Source organism: Fundulus heteroclitus, unplaced genomic scaffold (genome assembly GCF_011125445.2).
Source record: "Fundulus heteroclitus isolate FHET01 unplaced genomic scaffold, MU-UCD_Fhet_4.1 scaffold_603, whole genome shotgun sequence".
Taxonomy (NCBI): domain Eukaryota; kingdom Metazoa; phylum Chordata; class Actinopteri; order Cyprinodontiformes; family Fundulidae; genus Fundulus; species Fundulus heteroclitus.
Window position 1 is genome coordinate 32,123 of NW_023397037.1, and position 26,374 is coordinate 58,496.

Consider the following 26,374-nt stretch of genomic DNA (forward strand, 5'->3'; position numbering starts at 1 on the left):
TCACCACCTTTTTCCTCCTTAAGCTTCCTCTGCCAATGTGCTAAAGTCCACTATTTCCAACATGCACTGCAAAAACAGAACTAAAAATAAGTACAATTTTCTTAAAATTTGTGTATCTGTCCTTGATTTGAGCAGGTAAATAAGATCATCTGCCAACAGAATAAGATTTTTGCACTTAAAATAGGAACAATTAATCTCCATCTTATTTCAAGTTCTGAATGTCTAATTATCTTAATTTAGGTTTCAAAATGCTCATTCCATTGGCAGATGATCTTATTTACCTGCTTAAATCAAGGACAAAAACACTATGTTTAAGAACATGTTGCTTATTTTTAGATCCGTTTTTGCAGTGTGGGCTTGCAATGTATATCAGACCCCCCCCCCCCATCCCCCCCAAGTCTTTATTTCATATAATTTTTTTGATCAAACAGTTTGTAAAAAGCTATCAGTTTCTGATTTATACTTCACCATCTCATCATTAGCAAACATAAGGATTTTTCTGTCTTTTGTTAATCAAATATTGATGCAGAATAAAAGTACATTTGGGGATTATCTGGACTCTTGTATTCTTAAAAAGAGCATGCATATATTTCCAATATAATATTACATATAATGGAAGTATCTTTCTTTCCTAACTTTCTTTTCCTTTTTGCTTAAACACAAAATGCAAACAACTGTTCTGTAAAAGCATATTGGATAAAGTAAAATTCCCTAGTTGCTATTCCCTTTAAAACAAAGCTTACGTTACTTGCATGTTCTTCCCAGCATGTATGTTTTCATTTTTTTTGTAACTTTTATTATTTATGAGTGTTAATTAGTCACTTCTCTAATTAAAAATTAAGCTAAGCAATGGTGACGGCATCTCTGTGCTTCATGCGCTTCTTTCCTCCTTCCTACGTGACTGCATTCAGCAGTTATGCATGACGACGTTGTAAGGGTTCACAGAGACAAACAGTGGTCATAAACCTTATAGCAGGTGCAGAGCAATAAAAGTTGACACTGGCAATCAAACTGGACACAATAAACAATAAATCTGAGGTAAATGTATCTCTAAATAAACGGTAGAAGCAACAACTCAGAGTCTTTATTACCTGGACCCTTCAAAAATTATAAGGGGTGATTCTCGCTCTGGTTTAAGATGTATACTAAAAAAGACAAATAAAAACCAGGAAATAAAAACACAAAATGTCTCCAGAAAGTTTTGGAAAAGGTGGAAACCAAAATGTCCAGCTTAATTTGGCTGTGTTGCTTCGGTGAAACTTCACATTTAGGTCCAATAAAATCTTGGTCCTCTTTAGGATTTGTTTCATCTTTTGAATTAGTTGTGTAGCAAAATAAGCTGATATTATATAGTATCACATGCTTGTACTGACCTCCTCAAAATCTGACAAAAATGGTTTCAAGATACCCATTGTTGCTGTATTTAATCTTAGCCTCAAATGAGGGTGGAGCCAGGAGTGAATGACAAACATTAAAATGTGGGATCTATGGGGAAAAAAAGAAAGAAAGAAAGCATATTAATATACATAAAGGGATTTATAAATGAATACATACTTTGTTGCTGCATTGCATTAAAGTTTGTAATTTCCTCTCTTGAATCCTTCCCATTCAATAATCAGCATAAGGTAGCTTTTTCTTCAGCGTGTTATAGTAGACATTCAGATTTTGATAAAGTGCTGTTCATTTCTGTATGTCTTCTTGCTAACAGCCCAGTTGACAGTTGCTTTGTTGATTGATGTAATTAAAGTATTTACCATAAGAAACCATTCAGCGGAACATGGATTTGCAACAGAAGTTTTTCTAAACAGCGTGGTGAGCTACCGTCCTGTTAATAGTAAGACAGTAAGATGATGGCTGACTGAGCTTCTCTGAGTTGAAGTTCTGACATGTTGAGCCACTGGAACATAACTCATCTTTTCAAGTTTATAGTCACGGCATTACTTACTTTGTAACACGGATGTTGCTTGATGGGAATTTTGTAAACGCTGTGTCTCATTTATCAAAACTGGCATAGTCTGAAATGTTCGTAGGTCAAGTTCCAAGAGTGGTTATTGGAACTGTGTGTATACTGCCCAATCCAAGGTACAGTCACTTCCAAAATAGTACAATCTGAAATTTGACTTTACACCCGTTTTCCTGCCATATTCAGGATGGATAAATAAGGGCCATTGTTCTCTTTCTATTGTTTGTCACAGATTGTGCTGAAGAACATACCTTCATTATACAACAACAATGTGAAATACTAACATTTAGAACTACAATCTCACAATACAGTTATAATTTTAATATATATTTACTAGAGTATTTCACTCCTTTTCAAGCACACGGTAGGTATATGCATTCATAATTTTGACAGAATCCATTTTAAGCTGTGGCTGCATCGTGGAGAAGTTGATTGGCACACTGTTGCTTAGGAGCGAGAAGGTTGTGGGTTTTGAATCCTGCCCTGACATCTTTCTGAACGGAGTTTGCATGTTCTCCCTGTGCATGCCTGGGTACTCCAGTTTCCTCCCGTAGTTTGAAAACAGCCTCTTTTGTTAATTGATCACTCTAAATTGGCCTTAGGTGTGAGTGTATGCGTCCATGCTTGTTAGTCCTGTGTTGACCTGGAAATAGGCACCAAACCATCATTTGTACATCTGTTTTACTCATTTTGGAAAACAAATAACATACGAGAGGATGTCACAGTGCAGATCAATATATGCAATTAACTCTAAAATAATTAGTTTTAATCTTCAACACCCACACCAGACTTTCTATAAACAGAAACTTCTATTTATTACACAAAGCAGTGCAACAGCACAGAGCTCCTATATCGGTGTAAAAATGTTGTAACTTTGTATTTTTATGAAAATTAGTTTCAACATATTATTTATTTTATAAAGAAAAGATGTGCTGTAATGACAGAAGAAAATGTGTAAAAATGTGAAAAGCATATTATCGTTTGATGCCCGTGTCCTGTTTTCTTAACGTATGGACGCAGTTTTGTCGAAGATTATACTTTATTTTAATAATTGTAGTTATAGAGAGCGGGAGGGTTGCTTTATGTATTTTATTTCAACAACAAAAAGTTGAAAACGTATTACGTTTAATATCGCACCGCCCTTTATTGAAATCTATAATTTTTATACAAGAATCTAAAGCCTATTCCAAAAGGTAAAGGTTTTTTTCCCCATAATCTTTAACTTCTGCCCCCGCTCTGGTAACAACAATAAAATCTTAATGCAGAAATTTTCTGCTGTATTCCCGTGTGTGAAGGATGTGACAGTTCCCTTGTTCCTGACAGGCTGTGGGCTAGGGGAGCGCATTGATTTAAATAATCTGGTCAAATCACACTATAGTCTTTTCAATATCCATGCAACTTAAATAGGAGCTTTGTTATTGTACAGCCGTCATTACTACACATGCGGTCATTTCACACCAGTATTACCACGGCTTCTATTTTTTTTTTTTTTTTTTTTTGAATGGTAGTGATTCAGTCAAGGCTCGCTAAGAACAGGCAAGGAATTAGTCATGTCTCTGGTAGCGAGACTTAATGTGATAAGAGTAGGTAATCATCCTCTGCAGATATATAATTCACTATTAATAGGCCATCTGACTCTAAATTTAACCATGACAAATTATTGGATTTCTGAGTCATTTTACAGGCTGCTCACACTCTCTATCTTTTCTACTCCCGCCCTAACCTTTTTTTTTTTTTTTTTCTTTTTTTTTTTTTTTTTTAAGTCTTGGTGCCAATGGCCCAAATGTGTCACACCTAACAAGGCTCGCTGCAAATTTAGCCTGTCAATATGTGTCAAGCCTCATTCATCAGCTATAACTCTTCATCTGAGCTGTCCTTCTACTTTCACATTTCACCACCGGGAGGCTTGACTGCTCCCTGAGCCTGCATAGTTCAGTCCCACCCTGAGGTTCCCTGCTTCAAGGTTCAAAGGCAATGACAAGCAGTGTCCTTGCTAAACCAAAGTGCAGCATGGGGAGACAGGGAAACGAATCGGGGGGTTGACACGTTGTAGCCGGCCGATTGTGAATCACACTGCAGAATCGTGTGGCATGTTTTGTCATGTGATTGACATTACCTGCTCTTTTGAATGATGAGAATCGTATACCCCCACATGTGACTGTGTGCTTGGTGTCAATATGCTGTCGTACAGTACCACATGTTGTTGTTTTTTTGTTTCTTTATAGTGGCGAAAAAGCAGCCTCAAAACTAAAATTAAGGATGCCATAATGTGTAGTACATTTTGTGGTAAGGCACACTATACAGATTTTTAGATGTACAAAAATCAGCATGCATAATTTTCTGTTAACCTCACAATCACAAACAAGCCCCGCCGCATACATCAAAGTTGACATTGCCTGCTCTGTTATTATATATTTTTTTCATAAAGTGGCGACACAGCAGGGCTTTTCATGTGTCTCGATGAGAGATTTCAGTGTTTATATATATTTTTTTCTTTATACTGCAGACTGTGTTTGATTTTTATTACTGCATTAATGTGTTACTATATTATTGTAGGTAAGCACATTGTGAGCATTGCACAATCTAGAGTCAAATTCCTTGTATGTGTACACATACTTGCAAATAAAGCTGATTCTGATTTCCACTCAGTTCATGTTAGTGAATTTAAAATATGTTTTTTTTATATCTTTATGTGTGATGGACATCCACAACTTATTATCTTTACCTTTTCATGTCTAAGCTTACGGCTGAGAGCTGCACATCATTACCTTCTTTTTTTGATCGGTACATTTAGGCACATGAATGAGAATACATTTGACATTTGGCTTTAAATGTCCATGAAACAAGGCAGGCAGTGCACAGCTATGCCCTGTATGGAAGCTGTGAGCAGGTTTATTATCCAAGTGTTGAAAACAAGCTGTTAGTTTGATGTAAAATTATGCGCACATCTACAGCTTCTTCATTGTCGGTTCTCTGACTTCAGTGGCACGAATTTGATTAACTGTTGTACCAATGTGGAAAGGTAGGTGTTTTTGATTTTTTTTTTTTTTATTCACATCCCTTTCCGCTCTGCTGTGGGATTATTTTCCAGGTACGATATGAAATGCTTCTCCTGTAATTAGTTGGTATGGCCTGCTCTTTTATTTTCTCCCCTTGTTTTTTATAGCGTTGTTGTCTTTTCAGAGAATGCGCCGCGTAATTGTAGGTGCACTGCATTGCCTGCCAGCCTTGAAGTTATAATGAGGTCTCTGTGAAGACAACAGCGAATCACAGGCTATTTTATCCTATTTTCTGGATGGAAGGGTGTGGGGCGATGGCATGGAGGGAGCCTTTGTTTGTATTGAAACTGACAGAGGGAGGCAGATTTAGAAGCATAAAGTAATGAGTCTTCTGAATATCCCGTACCAGGCATATTTTAGCTGTGACATTCATTTGGACAACAAAATGGATATGAAGTAACCCCCCCCCCACACACACACACACACACACACCCTCCTTTTCTTCTGAGAACATCTGAAAAAAAAAGGATATTACCAGTTGTGGACTCGGCTGATCCCCAGCTTAGTGTTTTATAAAAAGGGAAACGGCCTATCAGATCTTGATAAATTGGGTTTAATCTAAACAAAAGAAATTAATAAAGACAAGAAAAAAAACAAGACAGTGCTTCCACTAGACTGTTGTGGTTTCAAAACGAATCTCCTTATTTTTTCCATCCATCTATCTATCTATCTATCTATCTATCTATCTATCTATCTATCTATCTATCTATCTATCTATCTATCTATCTATCTATCTATCTATCTATCTATCTATCTATCTATCTATCTATCTATCTATCTATCTATATATTACTTTTTGTTGACAAGTTGTGCTTCAGTCACCAAACAATGCTATCATTGTTACCTCTCTATCTGAAGTTAATGCTTCAGAGTTTCCCATGATACAACACCGCTGTGTTTATTTTAGCAGCCGCCGCATTTAATAGCTCCGAACCACCTGCCAGTTGTCTGACAGTGCGACAGTCATCAGACATGCTTCATTTCGTGACATACTGTAAATACCTGTTAATGGTCCTCTACCGCACTGGAGCATGTGTTGAGAAATTACCTCTATGCGTAGTCGATCTCATTTTACCTGACCTTCAGGTTTTGTCACAAACATGATGGATGGCCTATGGGTTGGATGTCAACTAGTTAAAAATGAACAGCACGGACTTAGCTGTATGTGATGAAGATGCTGCAAACTCATGTTATTATCTTTTTTACACAGGGGGACAACGGCCTCGCCGAAACCCCAGGGCTGCCTGTAAGTTCCCACCGTTTCATTTACATCTCATTATGTTGCTCTCTACACTATGTAAGGTTATTCAGCACAACTTATGGGGTGCTGATGTACACGCCAGAGTATGACCTGAAATAGCTAGAACGGAGCATTGCAAATATCACGGCCCTTTTGGCAGATCAGGAGCTGCATGGGGAGTTAAAACATCTGGACTACAGTGATGGGAAGTGAGGCGCTCAGCTGAGGAGGCTCTGTGTAACATTACCATCGCCTGGGAAGGGTTCAAGCGAGGACCAGATAGGAAAAGGGGCTCAGAAGGCCTTCTCACTCGGGCCGAAAAGGATAGGGATGAGCAGCCAGGCGGGGAAGAGAGCAGCTCCAAGCCTCAGGGTGAGGGGTGGAGAGTGACAGGGCTGTGGACACTGGCTGTTTCCTACAAGGCTAAGACATGCTCTCACTGGGCCAGTGCCTCTTCTTGCGGGCCTTTTACAGGGGAACTACAGTAATACTGTGTTTTTGACTCTTGTAATTAGACTGACTCTTGCTTTCTCCCCGGTCATGTAAAATTCAACAGACAGCGAACACTCTGTATCCCAGAAATGAAACAAAGTTCAACGAGCATACGCTGGCATTATTTGTTCATACCGCTTTAACCGCTCCACACTCTGTCATATTACAACCATTTAACTTTAGTGTGTGTTTTTAATGGGATTTTATGTGATATATCAACACAAAACACTGCTTATTTCTGAAGTGGAACAAAAATTACACCTGGTGTTAAACTCTTTTTTGCAAACAGAACTCTTAGAAGCAAGGCATTTGTATTCACCTCCGCAATTTCATCTACAGAATGAAGCTACTGCCTGTTTTTAATGCAACATAGCTCCGGCACAATCAGGGTGAACAGAGAGCACCTATATAAAGCTTTTTCCATTTTTGCCACATTCTCAGTTGGATTCAGTTCAGGACGGGACTGTTCTAACGCATGAATATGATGCGATCTAATCCAGGTCAATAGATGCATGGCTGTATGTTCAGTGTGGCTGGAAGGTGAACATCCAACCTGGTCTTGCAGCCTCACAGGCTTTCTTCCTGTGCTGCGCTTTATTTAGGGCCATATTCCTATCAAGTCTGATCAGCTTTCCTGCCGTATGACATCATGACGTTGTCACCTCTATGGTTTACTAATGTGTGTTCAGGAAGAGGCGCTGTGTATTAGATTTGTAGAACTGAACAATTACTTGAGATGTCCAAAGCTTGTGATATTGTAAATTAGCTATTTACGAATGATCTAATGAAATTGTTTTTATATTTGAAAGTATCTCTGTAATGAACTATCAAGCATTTTCGAGCCAGGCACGGCGTTGTACTTAAAAGATTTATCTGTTGTAAAACTTTATTTAGAGTAAAGCCTTCTGCAAAAGCAAGCAGTGGGGTTGGTGATGCTGAGAGCAGGCTCTCAGCAGGAGGTTACAGGCAGGTGACGGACAAAGGCTAGAATCAGATCCAATGGTCTCGATAAGGTTAATGGTTGATAACAATTCAAAGATGTTTTTCAGTAAATAGGAGCTCAGCATAGATTTCTGACAGAGGCTTGGCAAGGCAGGCAATATCAGGAACCGTCATCGTGGTCATGAACATGGAATCAGGCAGGGAAAACCCGGTGGACATCTACAGGCTAGGGGTTTTAATAATCTGACACTGCCTGTCTGCTAAAGCCTGATATTTAAAGACAGATGAACTGGTGAAGGTCGACGAGTTTTACTGCGTTGCCACGGAAGGCGAGTCACAGGTACATCAGATTGTCTTAATAGCTGCCGTGCAGGATGGGCGTGGCGGCATGCAGACAGACAGGCAGGCCAGGAAATGATGGTATCAGGGAACTAACTACAAATGCATTCCACACTTTTCAGATTTTTATTTAGCAATCACCAAATTGCATATGGTAGTGCAATTATGCACCAGCATATGTTTGTCTGTAACCTAAAATCCCCCCCCAAAATGCGACTTTTGTTTAAAAACTGAGATAATGTGGCATTATGACTTGCTTTTCGCCAGGCACTGGATATGCACCCACATGTTCTTGAACCTATCAACACATTTAACAAATGTGTGGACACAGATGCAAAGGCACATGCTCTCAATGGATTCTGACCAGGGAGTCGAAGGCGGCCGCAGATTAAAGGTGTTCTGTGGGTGGGTAGTTAATTATGTGCACATCATGAGGGGATCAGCCTGCCAGTTTAAATCAACACTGCAGGGATATATTGAGAAAAAAAACAGTCCCTCTGCTGCTGGCTTGCCCCTTTTATGTCGCCAAAATGCTTACGATTCCCACAGACCTCTGCCACCATTCATTAGCTACATTCTCATGCTAATTTTATTTAACAAGCAACGTAACAAGCATTCCCTGACAGGCCAACACGGTTTTAGCCAACTTCCTCACATTACGGCAGTAAATGAGTTGGTGAGCCTAAGCAGAAAATGTTGGAGGTAGGCTATTAAAATGCTGACTTGTGGTTAGTGCATTTGTAGTGTGTCACTTGTTACTTGAGGTCAAACTGTGCTCACAATCCGACTAGAGGAGAAGATGATGATTTATTAACAAAACAACTGCAGAAAGACTGAGGCATGTTTAATTCAAGACATCACAGGTCACAACTGTCTCTTTCTTTACAGATGAATCTGCAAAATCTTTTGGGTCTTCAGCCACATTGTGCTGTTTTTTTTTTCTTTTTCGTTATTTTTTCGTTGTTACTTTGCATAAGACAACTGACTAACATGAAACGCCCATTTTATAACTGTCTGGGGAAAATCAACTGTGTGTGACTTTTGGATGCCTACTGTAAGAAGTCACAAATTATTTAGCAAAATTTGGAAAGAAGCACAGTTCGTGACCTTGTATTTACTCTGCAGCCTGGGGGTTTGATGACTCTGCACTCCCTCTCAAGGCGATAACCAGCAAGGTGTCAGGAGGGATTGTTAGAGACTTGGTTCTATTCGGATCACCCTGGTCAAGGAAAATGACCTCATTACCCATTGTGTTGTTTGCACTAACCAGTTGTTAATACGTGTTGACTTTTTTATTGGAATGAAATGGCTTTAATTGATAATATTTGCTTGAACTTCAGGCCAGAAATGAGTGTCTCAAAGGAGATCAGGTACTTAAAATTAATTTGAAGTTTTAAGCAGCATGCTTTGCAAAAGTATGCATACCTCTTGAACTCTTCCACACTTAGAAACTGCTTAGATCTATACCAGGGGTGTCCAACTCCAGTCCTCGAGAGCTGGTGTCCTGCAACCTTTAGATGTGTCCCTGGTCTGACACACCTGAGTCAAATAATCAGTTAATTAGCCGGCTCTGAAGAACCTGACTGCATACTGGGGAGCTAATTGTGCTATTTGATTCAGGTGTGTGGGGCCAAGGAAACCTCTAAAAGTTTCAGGACACCGGCTCTCGAGGACTGGAGTTGGACACCCCTGATCTATACCATTCCATTGTAATCTGTTGTTTTATGTTTAGCATTCTGGCAGGAAGCTAGACTTCCCAGTCTCAAGTTCTTTGCAGCCTCTAACAGGTTTTCTTCCTAGATTTTTATCAGTTTAGCTTCATCCATCCTCCCATCAAACCAAACCATCTCCCTTGTTCCTTCTGAAATAAAAACAACATCTACCATGCATCTACCATGCGTTTACCATGATATTTTGCAGTTGGGATGGTAGGTTCTGGATCACACCAGGTATTTCTATTTATTGATTGATTTGGCTTAGAACCAAATAGGTTTAATTTTAATCTAGTCTGACCAGGGCACCTACACATTTGTCTGTCACATGGCTTGTTGCAAGCTTTTAATTTCTTGGATTTATTACTTCTTTATTTTGACAATAACCTTCTTTTTACCACTCTTCCACAAAGGTCAGATTTTTGTAGCACAGAATAATAAAATGTTAAGGCAGATTTGGCCATACATTCTGACTATAAATATAAATGAACTCTAGTGCTAAATTTATATTATAATTCGTTTTTTATACTGTAACAAACTTTAAATGCTAACATTAAAGCTAGGGTTGCTTATTTTTCCGGAAATATCCCCAATTCCCTTTTTGAATAACTGCGCATGCACAAGACCGTCATACATTTCTCTTCCGCTCTTCAGGGGATCGCGTGAAAGAAAACCTCCCAAATCCACTCCGGTCTTATTTCTTTCTACTGAGGCCTTCCTCTTCTTCTCATAAACATAAATGCGGTTCGCTTTTTGCGACTCTCAGCCATGTTCAAAGTATACGATGAGAGCAGCTGTGCTACAATGAACGGCTAACACCAAAGCTAACCGCTAAGCTAATCGGATATACATGAACACTTGAAGTGCACATGCGCAGGAACAAAACTATGACAAATCACTGCACTTCAAACCGAAAAGCAGGGATTGGGTAGAGTTTTTACAGGCCTGCCACTCTCACAGAGATTGATTTTTTAACCTAACTTTTTTCAATACATAATGTATTTACTACTTTCAGGATAAGACGATTTTACCCAGTATAACAAAAAGTGTTTCTGAACATTTTTGCCAACAACCGCTTTACCTGTAGTGGTTTGGCTCTGTCACTTTATATATCAAGAAATTAGACTCCACGTGAAAACATGAGGGAACTGCTCTTTACTTTCAAAACATATCTGCTTTCCTAATGAACTTATTCATCCATCCATTTTCCGAGATTGGGTCGCGGACGTCCAGGAGGGAACACTAGACATCCCTCTCCCCTGTGACATCATGCAGCTCATTCTGGTGGACCCCAAGGCATTCCCAGGCCAGATGGTATATATAGTTCCTCCAGCAAGTTCTGGGTCTTTCCCGGGGGTCTCCTCCTAGTGGGGCATGTCCAGAATACCCCAAAAGGTAGGTGACCAGGGGGCATCCTGATCAAATGTCAAAACCATTTAAATTGGCTCCTTCCGATGCAGAGAAGCAACGGTTCTACTTTGAGCTCCTCACCCTATCTCTTATACTCCGGCCCAGCCACACTCCGTCAAAAGCTCATTTCCGGCCACTTGTATCCAGGATCTTGTTCTTTTGGTCATGATCAATACCCTATGACCATAGGTGAGGGCCTAAATGTAAACCAACCGGTAAACTGAGAGTTTTGCTTTTTGGCTCAGTTCTTTCTTCACCACAACAGGCTGGAGCAGCAGCCTCATTACTGCAGATGCAGCCCCGGTCTGTCTGTCCAGCCATCTCTCGCTCCATCCTACCGTTACTCGTGAACAAAACACCAAGATACTAAAACTCCTCCACTTGAAGCAGAGACTGACTCCCAATCCAGAGGGGACACCAATTAGTTTATGGCCTACTTATATTTTTCTATTTTCTTCCAAATGCTCAAAACCTTTTAAGCTTTTAAAATGAGCTTGTTGGCTGAAATTTCTAGATCGATTTTACTGGGGCACACCTACGTTTGTAGGTGTGCCATATGTTTTTTTTATTTCTACTCCCAAATGATAGATTGAATAGTGATAAATGAGGCGTTCAACACTTTTGATAATGTTTTATAATGTAACCCTACTCTAACCTCTGACACAATTTCTCCCCTGACTGGTTTGGTGTGTCTTTGGGTCTTCATTGTGCTGTTTTTACTAAGAACCTATTACTGAGAGGCAGACTCCATTTACAAACTTCTGAAGGCAATTACTTGCATTTGACTTTTATTTAGGGGTATCAGAATAAAGGGAATTCAATGTGACCAATCCAATTTTCCAATATTTACTTGAAATAATCTTTCAAAAAGCATTGGCTTCACAATTATGCGTTGTTTAGTGTGGACCTATCACTAAAGTTCTGAAAAATACATTTGTGGATGTGGCTGTAACATGACAAGATGTGGAACATTTATAGTGGTATGAATACTTTAGTAATGCACTTTCTTAATTGTTCACATATAGTTTTTTTTAGGTTATGGTTTATTTTCTAGTAAACAAATATTCTTGCTTTAACTCTTTCAGGGCCTTCGAGGAGAGAAAGGTGAAAAGGTAAAACCTAGATCCACACTTTGATGCATACCATCACTTGTTTTTCTTGCTGAACAAAGTTAACACGGCATGTTTTCGCTCTCAGTCAAGTGCAACTATTAGGTTGGACACAAAACGGTTGAAGCACCATATGCACTCTCTTGAACAAGAACATCAACTCAGAATATGCTCTGATTATCTTGCTAATAGTTTCTTATCAGGATACTTTGTAGAGTAATGGAATGAAGCCCTGATCAACTGAGGCTGCAAATTGCCTATTAAGGAGATATTGGAGAAGTCACCTAGAAACTATTCACGTACTGAAACTGCAACTTAACATACTCCTTTCCACCTATACATTTAATTTGAACTAAGCTAATTCTTTTCTTATCAGGAGAGCTTATTTGCATCTTATTGCTGCATAAAAGCTCCACTGGTCTGCAGACAACATGTAGCGCAGACCCGGCAAAGGCCTGGGTCAGATTTTACAAGACGCAAAATGAAGTCTCCCTGCAGTGCTAAATATAGTACCTAATTCTGTATGATACATGTCCTCTCCCCAGGGATCAGCTGGAGTGCCGGGTCAGCCAGGCAATGAGGGCAAAAGGGTGAGTAAACAGAAACGGTTAACCAGTTGTGTGGCCTGGCTTGATCTTGTACTTACTGAGAGGCCTTGGCCTGCAGGAACAGCAACTGAGTGGCTGTTGTTTTTGTAGATGACCCTTCATGGCAGTGGGCCTAAAAAACAGGGAAGGGTCTGTGAGGGCATGCTGTATGACAATTAATGAATGGGATCCATGGTCAAAGGGTCATGCACACACTCACAGTATGACTGGCAGCACACATGGTGATGTCCCAGTAGGTGGCTGTGTTGGGAGGTATTAAGTTTCTAAATGCTCGATTTGGAATACACACATTGTCCGTGACTGATTCAATGGCTATATAATACCATGTTTATTTATTTGTCACTTCAGATTGTAGTAAGTGTGGTCTTGAATAAATGTGTCTGGAGTGTTAAATGATGTCTAAATATCAGTCATAGTGACTCAAGTCTGTCACTTAGACTCAAGTTGCATTTATGTTACAAAGACTCCAGGCTCAGCTCAGAGTCGCTCTGTAAATGCTTGAAACTCAACCCAGACTCAGGTTCTGGGACCTAAGTCTCATTAACAATAGTTATGCCTTGTAGCCATTGGGTAAGATTGAAGTGTAGATCATTTGAATAATTGAATAATGGTGCTCCCCTCTGAGTTAGAATATGGTATAAAATCACCATGGTTATCATGCTTGCATTACACAAATTGCATACAGTTGAAGAAATTACTTGTGATTTAGATGTAAAATTATTCTCAGTCAACCACATCATTGAAAATGGTATGTTGTCAGTACATACATAAAACCCTTCTTATAATTGCTGACCAGCTTTTTGCATGTTTCTGTTGGTTTTTGACAATTTATCATTGGTCATGAGCTTTAAAGGTGAACTGAAATCAAATCTGCAAATGTTGACATCGCTGGAATGTCATCTAGTGAGGCACTTCCACAAAACATTCAGGGGACCGATTTCTCCAACCTTAAACTTGAATTACTTGTTTTTAGCTTTTCTGTCAATAACCACCGAAGTGGACTTATGTTGGTGGCCGGAGCTGGCTGACACATACTGAGCCACGGCCAGCTACAAGTGACCGCTAAAGAATCAACCATACCAGTATGAACCTGAACCGACAGCTAGATTTCTGGAATAAAGTAAAGACTTTTCAGTTTCAACTACTGCACTGAAGTTGGTTTCAGGTTGGATGTTCACACCCTGTGGATTCAACATCTTTGTCCTCCTGTTTTACAACCACCGTGTGGAAGGGAGCAGGCAGAGAGCAGCTGCCCAAAATTAGACTGTCTGTATCAGGTCAAAAAGGAGGATGGTGGCACTGATAAAGGAACACAAATGTCCAACCTAAAACTAACTTTACCGTGGTGACTGTCATAACTGAATTGTGAGTTTTGTTGTATATTTACCACTTTAATGTATATCTCTCCTGTCTCCAAACTTACCATGAAATTTACCATGAAAGATGAATGTCTTGTCAGTTGTAAGACTGAAGTAGACTTACCACCAGTAAATGTCAATAACATTTAAGTATAATTGCACTTGGAATCATTAATCATTAGCAACAAGCAAAGGAAAATAACGTATCTTATGTATTTGTATTGTTAACCCAAAAGGGATGATTCGTACACTTAGAGACAATTTGATCACTGTTATGAAGATCACAGACAATCACAGTTAAACTATTTAAAATTTCTCAAAGCAATAACTACCTGTTACAGCAAATATTCAGTTTAATACTAATACTACTTGAACACACTAACTACTGAAATCAATGAAAATAAAGCAATAACAAACAGTAGAATTATGGAACTTGGATGTAAGAGCCTTTAGCTTAAGGTAATTTTCTAACTTAAAATAAGTCCTACTTAATTAAGCATTGAATAATCACCAGTAAGACAAGCAAATGATGTAACAGCATTGAAATGGATCTGGGGTGATGTGATGGTGCCTTAAAGCAAGGCCTACTACCAGCCGAGTGGCTACAATAAGCTGGCTGTAGCTGCTAAGTTACCAGCTCCAAATGGCTATGGCTCATGCCTGAGCTAACCACAGCTACAGTTTAGACACCACAAGGATGTGGTGTCACCGAGGGCCGGCTAATGCAACACAAAGGCCACTACCTGATCCAATAAATGCTTCGAACAAAATCCACACGAAAATCCAAAGTAGCAGAAGAGAAGAAAGTAGACAAGAGGCGTTTGGGATTCTAAAAAAAACGTTCAGAAGAAACCTGCCACCGATGGTGCAGCCTGCTCTGCAAAATAATGATAAAATCCACAACAATAGTCAACCATCAGCGTTGTGGCTTTCACAGTAATCAAATAAAATACAGTAAGCAGCTAATCACCTGAATTCAGTAACAGCATTTAAAACATTCAAAGACAGTTCAACAACTCCGGCTGGAGTAAAAAAAAACAAAAAACAAAAAAAACATTGGCATTAAAACTTTTTTTCTAAATAAATTCTGCCCAGGCTAAGATCAGTTTCTATATAAGAAATAAAATAGGTTCTTTCCTGGTCCAGTGGAGGGAGAGATGCTTTGGCTCCGACCTGTGCGAGGGACGGGTCTCAGTGGCCTTTGTGAGCTGCTTGGCCAAACAGAAAAAAAAAAAGACGGCCTCGCCTGTCGACGGAAAAGGGGAAAGAAACTCCTTTTTCTTCCTTTGGTTGCTTGCTCCAACCTAATTAAAGTCATTGCATCTCTCTGTCAATCTGGCAACAAGAGGTAAGGTGATGTTCAACTTTGTCAACTTTGGTCGACCACTGTTTCCAACACGTGTCCAAACGTGAGGGATCTCAGCTGATGATGGGGTTCCCTCTGTTACAGTGCAAACTGCAGGAAGAAACGACTGGCCAGTCACAGTGTTTTTACAGCTCTGGAGCCAAACTCACTGGTGCCGCGGCTGGCCCTAAGCCGCATTGCATGGTGGGAGCCATAGTCCAATTGGCTATTTTATGGCACAACAACACTGAACCAAGTTGAACTTTTAATTTTACCTTTTTTTTATTTATACATCAGTAGCTCACTCTGGTTGCATAAAACATTTTTATGAAAGATTATCACATCCAGCTGACATATTAGTTGTTATTTTGGAGTTTTATGCTTTGTTTTTGCTCAATTTGTTAGGAAATAAAGCCCTCTTGTATATTATAACAGCGGAAGTACAACACCGTGCATGCATAGCAGAGGATAAAACAAGGAAGCAACTAACAGCTATTAGCATCTCCCAGTGAAACTATGAATAATGGTCCAAGATCCAGTTAATGAAAACGCAAAAAAAATATATGATTCCAAGAGGGAAAAGATTGGAATAGCGCAGGGAATACAGTGTGAACGTTGGTGTTCATTGAAGGGAAAGCAAAAGCGGGCGATTGCGCAGATTTGATCGCTGAGTTGACTGACGTGAGTAAATGTTCTGATATGAGGCTCTTAAAGTAGCAATAGATCGGTGTATTTAATTAATAATGCTTGATAATAATGATTAATAATTAATCATGCTGAGGTGCCGCTTTACTGCAAGGCATTGCAGAGAGTCAGGCTCGGTCCGGTAAGAGATTTATTTATTAAGCAAACCAGCATTATGATAGTTCTGCCATAATGCCAGTAGATGACACCACATCTTTTTATATCTGCTCATCAAGCCCGGTGCTGGATTCTTTTTAGTCTCAAAAATAACCATCAAAACACTATCAACATGGAGGCTTGGTGTATATAACCTTATTTTATCATGATCAAACGATTTTTGGTCTTTTTTTTAAAGCATATAACGTGGCTATATACTTTTAAAAAGAAAAGATTATTTGTAGGACAAAAGTGTTTGTTATTAATTTTCTGAATAATTTATAGAAGTCCACAAGTTTGTCATGTTATAATAAATGTTTTGAAAATATTAAGATGCTAACTGTTCATGTGTTAAACCATGCATAATAATTTAAAAGCATAACCTACTGCAATTCTGGAGGTACTTGGACTTGGAAAATACTTTCATCTAATGAACTGTCAATTTAGCAGGCTTGTATTCAAGTTTTGAAGCACCAAATATTATAAATTATTGACAATTGCATAGGATAGATGATTGTTATTTATTCTCAGGGTTTTGATATTAATAGAATGAACATCATAAAATTATTTTGTTGTGAAGATTGCCTTGCACAAGGATTTTGTTGGACGTAACAACAAATGTATATTTGGGTATAAGGAGGGAAATGTTTTTCAGAAAAGAGCTCTCCTTTAATCTGCATTTCTGTTGGTACTATACAGTATTGTAATAACAAAGAAAAAAAATGCTCCTGCAAAATATACAAATCCACACAAGAGCAACCACAAGTAGGTCAGAGAAATATATTTTTTATATTAAGCAAATGTCTTGATGATAGCAGCTAGCTTAATGGATGTACGTAGATACATGTTAGACACAATCAGAAAACGTCTCAATATCATGTTGCATGATCAGCTGTGTTTTTCTCTCTCAATGGATCATTTCACTGAAGAAGTTTCAAAATCGTTGTCACTGAAGTTTTGCTGTTGAACAAAAGTGAGCAAATATGACTTGATACTGTTGTCTCCACACCATTAGTCATATTGCTTTTATACACATAACTCTGGAATATACAGAAACTTAGTTTGTAGGTCAAACATTATGAGCACAGTCGGGAAATACATCCTTACAAAACATGTAATATATAGTAGAGAGAGATATTTGGTAGGTAAAACAGCCACAGGGCATTAAAATGGCAATTCCAGACTTTGTGCTGTTGTCGCTGCTGAAGACACATTTCTCATCTATTAATACCTCATCTTTGATGGCTGGCTGACTTCATGGTGACTGTTAATGTGCTAAGGTTTCTGCGTATTCTTAGCTCCGAGAGTCACATGGAGTCCAAGTTGTTGACCAGCGTGTGTTTCTGCACTCTGGCAACCTATTTTAGGAATGGGGGGACATGTATCATTATATGAGACTCTCACCCAATTAGCAATTCTGGCCCATGCCTCCATCTTATTGGTTTTACAAAGAGCTATAGCTGCTATACAAATGATGCCGCATTTCTTGATGCAGAAGGACTGCTCTATATCCTTCATGAAATAGCCGGGAGTGAAAAGCTTTCACAAAGTCTTAGATTCAAGCCTGACCATCTCTCAAACTGTCCCCTTTAATTTATTGTTGAAGAAAATACGACCACTCTAAGCCATCTAGATTTACTTCAAGGAGATGTGGAGGACATTGTAGTGGAGAGAAGAGGAATGATGCCATTTGCACTGATCCTTCTCCAAAGCTTAAAGCAACATATGCAATAGTGAATATCAAGGATAATCACCCAAACCCATCTGTAACCATGTGTCTAATATGCTCAGAATCTTGATCTTGTCTTATTACCCTGATCGATGTCTGGTCAAGGTTGTCAGGTTGACAACCATGACAAGGAATTAATGGGAATGTGTTCCCACATTGCACATTGCCATTAGTGATAATGTGAATGTGCTTGATTCTGTCTAATCTAGGCAGCATTGACACAGAATGGTAGACCAAGAGTACGACTCTGGGATTCAGAGGCCCATTATAGCCAATCAAAAGGGAAGATGGGGATCGCTGGTAAAAATGATATGTCCCCTGTGCTGACTATAGTGAGCTGAAATATTCATCACACTCAGTAATGATGTTCTAAGCTCTGTATTGTCATTGTATACTGGCTCTGCTCCATACTGATGGTGGAGGTGAAAGACAAGCATGCTAAACAGTTTTTGCTTAGTCACTTGGAAAGCCAAGTATTAGGTTTGCTCATATGGGGTGAATGGCAGAGAAGTGCCTCCCTGCATCACAACAGAGTGGGCATAATAAAGTTCTGTACACATACTAAACTGATGGGCATTTTGTGCCTGGGGGCATTAAAATATGGACAAATTACATAATTTTGCTTGCTCAAAATAGCAATGAAAACCTACACAGTGCACACACTGCTTCCATAACACTGAATTGCATGGAAAAACAACAACAGGCTTGGCTTATTCATGTTGTGCCAAGACTTCCTAGCGTACCCTGCTTCTGTAGCTGGCAGAAAGCTGTGAATAGGTTCTGTTCAGGCACTGCGATCATACCTGGGAATGTTAGCGTGTTCTTTCTGGATTATAAATCACAAAATTTGCTTTACCACAAGAGGTATAGTCTAGATCTAACATCCAAATTAAGCTTTATTTGCTGCTCACTTACAGAACATCAAGTCTTGTTTAAAAGTATCTTTGTGATATTGACATACATTGTAGGATAATGGACCACTGTATTAAAAACTAACACTATTTCCATGTTTTCTATATTAAAAATGGAAAACGTTTTTAAAAAGATTTATAGACACATTATATGCTTTAAAAGCCTCCATCCTGGTAACGTTTTGATGTTCCTTTCTGTGGATAAATACAGCCCCAGCGCCGGTTGCGATTAGCAGATACAAACATATGTGACTCCATCTAGTGACTGTGTCGCAGAACTACCTTAATCCTATTTGCTTAATTTATGAATCAAAATTAATGGTAAAGACCAACCTTTATTAATTGAATTAACCAATCTAACAGAGAGTTTAAGAGGCTCGTATCAGAACATTTACTCACATCAGGCAACTCTGCTGTCACATCTGAGCCTCGGCAGGTTTAGCGTCCACTTCAGTGAACACCAACGTTGATACTGTATTCCCAGCGGCATTCCAGTCTTTACCCTCCTGGAATCATATATTTTGCATTTTTGTTGCCCCCCACTAGATCTTGGAACATTCTTCATTGTTTCGCCTGGAGATCCTAATAGCCGTTAGCCGCTTCCTTGTTTTAGCCCCTGCTGTGCATGCACAGCACGTATTTCCATTTTGGGCATTTTCCAAATTGAGCAAAAACAAAGCATGAAACGCCAAAATAACGTGATAATGTGTCATAAAAACTTTGTATGAAACCAGAGTGAGCTACAGACATACAAGTAAAAAAAAGGTCAAATAACATTGCTATGCACCTTTAAATGTTACCATTTTAGGCATTTTGTATATTCCTTGTTTTTTGTTTTTTGGCATACTTAGATTTTCCATTTTAGATCCATCTTTCATGATGAGTAATGACAGTGGACTTTGTCTTGTGTGATATCCCACATTTGACATTAGATTAAAAGTGTCATAGAACTTGTAAAGGCTGGGTCACTTGTATTAGATGTTCTTAAACTTCCTCCTCAAAGGTCCAAATTTGATTGCTAGATTCAGTCAAAGGTACAGCATCAGAATCAGACAGAATCAGACATACTTTAATAATCCCAGAGGGAAATTGTTGCATATTGTTGCATCAGCATAACATCTGATAAGCAAATCCTTTTCACTGAACGTTACTTAACTTACCTGCAAAACATGTTGTGCTTTATATATACAATTGGGATCTGATGCTTCTTCACATTTTAACATAAACTAATGAGAATTTCTATTTTTTTATTTCTGTGGCACTGGTGGCCTTTCATTGACAGTAGGCTAACCGGATATTTGGAGAGATGTGGAAAACATTAGAGTATAGATTTTATAATCTAATATCTTAGAGCACAGGTGTCAAACTCAAGGCCCGCGGGCCAAATCCGGCACGTCAAGGTAAATTATCCGGCCCTCAAGAGCCAAAAAAAAAAGGCATATCATGTCATAAAGTAGAGGCATATATCCTTTTAAAGTGTATAAAGTGGCTAAAACTGTGCCTACTGTAAGTGTAACTCACCCCAATATAAACTTTTTTGCAGATAAACTGTATATACTGGGCCTAAGGTTGCTACTTTTATGTTACTGTGCATTTTTTATACTTCTATGTGAACTGGAATGAAATTATGAAATGAAAAGTATCGTCTATACACGTACAACCGGCCCTTTTAATGACTTCATGACGCCAAAGTGGCCCCATATAGAAATGAGTGTGACACCCCTGTCTTAGAGTATATACAGCCTTAACCGAGACCGACCCAAAATTCAGGCCATGTCGGGCCGTGGTGTCACGCAGGACGGTTGTGTGCGGGTCGGACTCGGATCAGGCTCTAAGATTTTTTTTTCACTCTCATGTGATATATGAGTCCATCCTGCAGCTGCAGGGAGAGATAGCACATCTGAGTCCGCTCTGCTACACCTGCTACTTGACCTGCACGTCCCGCTCATCTGGACCAGACCTGCCCTGGGCCAATGCTCGCTGTGCAGTGCACTGTGCTGACTGAGTAAAGTTGTTTAACCTAATTAAGTGTCTGATAACATGGTTATATCTAAGATTTCACCTGCTCAATATATTTAAAAAAATTCACTGCTTTATGAATCTGGTGTGCTTGGTCCACATTTACTTTCCATTTCATTATGTATCCGTATCTGATTCTGGACTTTGAGAATTACAGATTTATGCGTTAAAACCCAAGAACTGATGGAATTTGACGTCAAGGATGTGAATACTAAAGCTTTGAAACCCCACTCTGGGCTTCTCTTTGTCAAAGTGTCATATAGACTCATGCTTTGGACACTGCACACAGTTGACAGATATGCTGCATAGCCTGCTATTACACTTTTCTGGGCTGCAGAGGATGAAACAACAACCAGCCTAGAAGGAAGGAGCCTCTGTTCTGCCTATATATGTGCTTTCTTCACATGAATCATAAATTAAAGCTTTTCTCCTTCTCATCTATTTATTCTTTAACATATTCATTGTTAGCTTCAACTTCAGGCTTTCCTTTGTCTTGTTTCAATAAAGATGAATAGTTTAGCACAGTTGGTAAATAAATGGATTGGTTTTTGGTGAGTTACTGCTCAGTAACATGGAGGTGACTTTTGTCTGCAAGGTTATGAAGTGTTTTCAGTCTGCGGTGAATAATTCACATTCTTTACTACAGAGTTTTTGAGTAAGTCGTGACATTTTCCATTATCAGAACGTTCCAACTGTCTCTGAATACCTCCTGTTTGTTTCACACAATAATAAAGGTTAAAAGGCTTAGAATGTGTTGCTAACAAGGTAACACAAAACAGAGGAAAAAGCCACTAAAGGTCATTTAAGCTGTGGGAGAAAATGTTTTCTCCGAAATATGCCACATCGATGATAGTAATGGAAGAATCCAGCCAGAATATTGATAGCTATTGGTTAAACATTACAGAGTGGGACTGTGAGATATGACAGGCTTTTGATTCTACTAACAGGTGATTCATCATGTGTTCAATCAGTCCTCCTTTTCCATCTTCCTACATTAGAGCCTCCATGGTTACTAATTATAGTGCCCAACATAGTAATTACTCACTTCCAAGTCACTATGCTTTTACATCTATTTTTCCCTTTGAAATTATATAAATTAAATCTGAAGAGGATATTTAAGGTAATGATTTTTCACAAAGATATGGGGGCAATTACTACAAACATCACAATGAAAGAGAAATAGATGTGAATTTAACATAGCTTCATGTCGGAGCCAGTCCAAGGTTGTATGGGGCCCTAAGCAGAATTTTATTTTGGGGTCCACTTCCAGCTAAGTCCACTGCATGCACCATAGGTTCAGAGTAAGGGAGGGTGGGCAAAGTTTACCATTTTGTTCACATGCAACACTGGCACAAAACGGCAATTACTTGCTCATCCATTTGCAAACAATGACAACATGCACAAAATGCATGTTGTCCCCTAGATCTAAGCAAAATACATCATATCAGCATTGAAGTATGAATCCTAACCCCTTTTGGACTGTTGTCTTGAGTTTACCTCATCACAAAACCACTGGGATATGTCACTAATGCCTGTTGATGCATATTAAACACATACCAAGGATTGAATCTGATGCCCTTCATTGTATTCTAGGGTTTGAAGTTGTGCCAAAATATACATATTTGAGCTAATTTACAAGCTAATTGTATATGATATTGTCAAATTAACAATCTCTTGTAATACACCAAACAGGAGATCCAAAAATCAGTCAGACCATGAGTGCATTTTAACAGACTTATTTTTAAAACTGGTGGGAGACAGGAACCACTAAAATGTTAGAGGACAGGTTTGTGGCTACAGCAGAGTTTACGATTGTAATAGAATTAAAAAAATGTCACTAACTTTGTCAGAACCCAGACAGGGCACTTGTTTCTTTGATGTGATTCCCCTGCGTGCAGCATTAGTGTTAATGGTGACATCACAAGTTGCTTCACAGTCTTGAGACAGAGAGCTAGCATTAGACGGAGGCTTGGTCGGTATCCTGGGAACAGGCTTGGAATACACGGGTGGTCAGAGAAAGGCAGGAATATCCAGGGATTAGGAAAGGCTTGTTGGTTGTGAAACAGAGACGCAGTTGTTCTCCATGAATCAGAGGCTTGGTACAAGTCTGACAAAGGCAATGGAAGACGGGGAAATACAGAGAATATCGTCAAGGTTATAACAGGGCAATCAGGCATGAAGGAACCGCTGGACATCTATTGGCTTTGGATTTCAGTAACCTTCGGCTTTCTTGCTGTCTGTAGCAAGCTTATAAAGACCAGGAAACAGGTGCATATTATGAGCTTGATTGCAATGGCGCTGTGAGGCAGGCTCACAGGTGTGATGCATGAGGCTGCTTACAATGAGCAAGGGAGAGGTGGCAGAGCGCAGACAGCAGACACATGCTGATCATGACATCTCTACAGTCAAATAATGGGTAATAAATTATAGAAAGGGGCTTTAAACCTCATCCAGCTTTGTCTCTAGTGATGACGATTTAGACAACAAAGTAGAAAAATTTGGAAACAAGTGAGATCATTTGTGTTGTTAGTTCCTTTTTTTTTATTTTTTGGTTGTAAATTTTAAATCCTTGATATCATGTGTAGTTATTTTACAAGGAAAGGATTTCAAGTCATGACATAGTGCTGTGGGTGAAGCTGGGGATTAAAAAAAAAACATGGGATTAATCCTGCTTCCATATAAAAGATGTGCTACAGATTTCTGTATGAGAAGTCATGGGATATGAATGGTGGTCTGTATTATGTCCCTGTTGCAGGAATATAATACTTTACCCTTCCTAGAATTATATGTTGTTATGGTGTGGTTCAAAAATGTAGTCATGTTTAATAAATTGGAATATCCGTTCCAATGAGCTCACTTAACATTTAAAGTACCTTTTGAAAATGACGTTTAAGCATGTATAAAACACATTTATTTCTATTGGTCTGATATACTAATCATGTTTTAATTGGCTATCAGCAGAAAAATGATCATATTCTGTTAGAAATAAAGACGTATAGGAACATCTGTTTGTGTAGTTAATCTATTTATTGTCTGTGAATAGTGAAGCAATTGCACTATTCAATCATTCTTATTTTTATGAATATGACTGTATAGTATAAATATTATACTATAAAGTTATATGTGTATTGTAAAATATATTTAAATGTAGTGTGCACAATTGTAAAATTGGAGGGTGTCACTTAAAGCAGAATGAGAGACAGCATATTTTCTCATTGAATGAAATTACTACATTTCATTTTGGGCATTTATGACATATTTGTGTTCTACATTGATCTTATTTTCCACAACCTTTGCAAAGCAAAGATCTTGGAAACCCATTTCAAGCACCACAACACTTTACTCATGTGTGTAAATGTGTTATGGGTGCATAAAGCTGAATATATCGATATATAAAAAAACTGTTATTTAGATGAGTTGAAGTGCTTCAAACGGGTAAATGAACTAATAGATTAAAAAAGGGAAAGTACTTTATGTGCTTTAAGGGTTAAGATAACTTTAAACTTCTGGGCATCTTTTCATACAACTGGTACATTTGTTAAACCCATCCTATGTACTTTCAAGTGCTCGTATGGGCTCCAAGGGCAACAGGGGATATACAACAACCTCAAAAAAATTGTTTTAATTTTGTCTAACTATGCCTCTTGCCCAGGTTACTTCACCACAAACATTTCAGTATAGACACTATAGACCAGTCAGACACATGGAGAAACTTGGTGTAAAGTGGATGTCCAACGATATGCTCACCCTAAGAGTATTTCTCAAATTCAGCTTTAACATAATACAAATTATACGTCTGCTGTTCTGATTTTAAAATTATATGTAAACAAAATGAATTCTACATCAATTAATATCACATGCAGTTGATCAGAAACACTCAGTTCTTTCCTTTTCTCTGAAAAGTCTTAGCTTTTGAGTAATGTCAACAACAGCTGTGGGGGCTCTTTAAAGTGGCATTAATATAATCTGTCAAAACAGTAGAGAAGATAGCCTGTCTCATGCCTGCTTGGTGGCTGGACTGGTCTAATTCTTGACAGGAGAGAGAGAGGTAATTTCCGTCTTTTGGACAAAATTGGGATCTTTACATTTTTCCATTCATGCCCTGAAGTGAATGACAGACACAGCTGTCCATAAGACCTAACCAAAGCATTAGATCTTTTTATTTTTTTAATCCCGAATTCACTGCCTTCAACTGAGACATTTTATTGGTTATTTGTTCTATAAATGCTAAATAAAGCCAGTATGGATTCCTAAGCAGTGCAGCTATTCAATTTTCTTTTGTGTCAAACCAAAGAAAAAAGGAAAGTTTAGCCTGGCCATTGTCATACCGATGCTTTCTTATATTACTTTATTCGGTCTTCCTGTGGTCAAACCATTAGTGTCAGATCCGATACAATAACATTCATCTACTCTAAAGCTAATGCTACATATCCTCATTGTACAGTTAATAGCTTTTGTCATTTAACCTAATTTGAAAAAGTATGCCACTCTCTACAAACCACATGCATCTAACTTGAACGTAGATGCTTCTCTTCTGCAGGACAGAGTAAATGCTTTGAGATAATTGAGGCAGCAGAGTATGGATGACATTCATATCATATCTAATGCACTTGACTGAGATTAATTTCGATGATCTACGCATCTGCAGAGACGAGCACGGGCCGTGGCAGTGATAGGGTGGGAGTAATGGCTGCAGTCCGGGAGCGCTGGAACATTTGGCAGCGTTTTCTTGCTGTATAGGTGGGGGCAGATATGAACCGTCGCTGTTGCAGAATGTTGACCTCTATCAGAGCACCTGCAGTGCAAGATTATTAAGTAATGAGTCCCTGGTGAGAATACCAGCCTTCCTGCCAGAAGTTCGCCATGGGAGGCTGCTGCTGATTTTGGTGATACACTAAATGCATGAAATGAGAGCACCTTGATTGGAGCCAGATTCAGCTTTTTTTCTACTTGTTCAATTAAGGATGTTGTGTAATAAGGCTGAACATTTTTTTAATACTTAGTGTGTTAACATGAGAATTTAAACTATGATTTAAATTTACAATAAAATGAATTATTTATATGGGGTTTTCTTGAATCTGGAGCATTCCTCTTTATTGGATCAAACTTTTACAATCCTAATACAAACAAATATGATTCACGCATATACACAAACATCGCCGCATTATGGGTTTTAATCATCAGCTAAACGTAGGTTCTGTGTTATTTTTAACAACTATCATTGCAACCCTGCCTTGGAACTCACATAGATGCTGTGTTTTTGTCTTCTTGTTAAATCAGTAAAACTGGCCCTAACTG

General features: G+C 38.7%; 1 protein-coding gene across 1 annotated transcript in view; it reads left to right on the forward strand.

Annotated features, from left to right (window-relative positions):
* LOC118561301 (collagen alpha-1(XXII) chain-like) overlaps positions 1–12,856 on the forward strand; it is a gene marked incomplete at its 3' end in the record, with an annotated part of 43,223 nt that extends 30,367 nt beyond the window's left edge. The window contains exons 6-8 of the mRNA XM_036133303.1: positions 6,233–6,268; positions 12,243–12,269; positions 12,812–12,856. Coding sequence (XP_035989196.1) covers positions 6,233–6,268; positions 12,243–12,269; positions 12,812–12,856 — 108 coding nt within the window. The remainder of the gene's footprint in view (positions 1–6,232; positions 6,269–12,242; positions 12,270–12,811) is intronic.
* Positions 12,857–26,374: the final 13,518 nt, after the last annotated feature.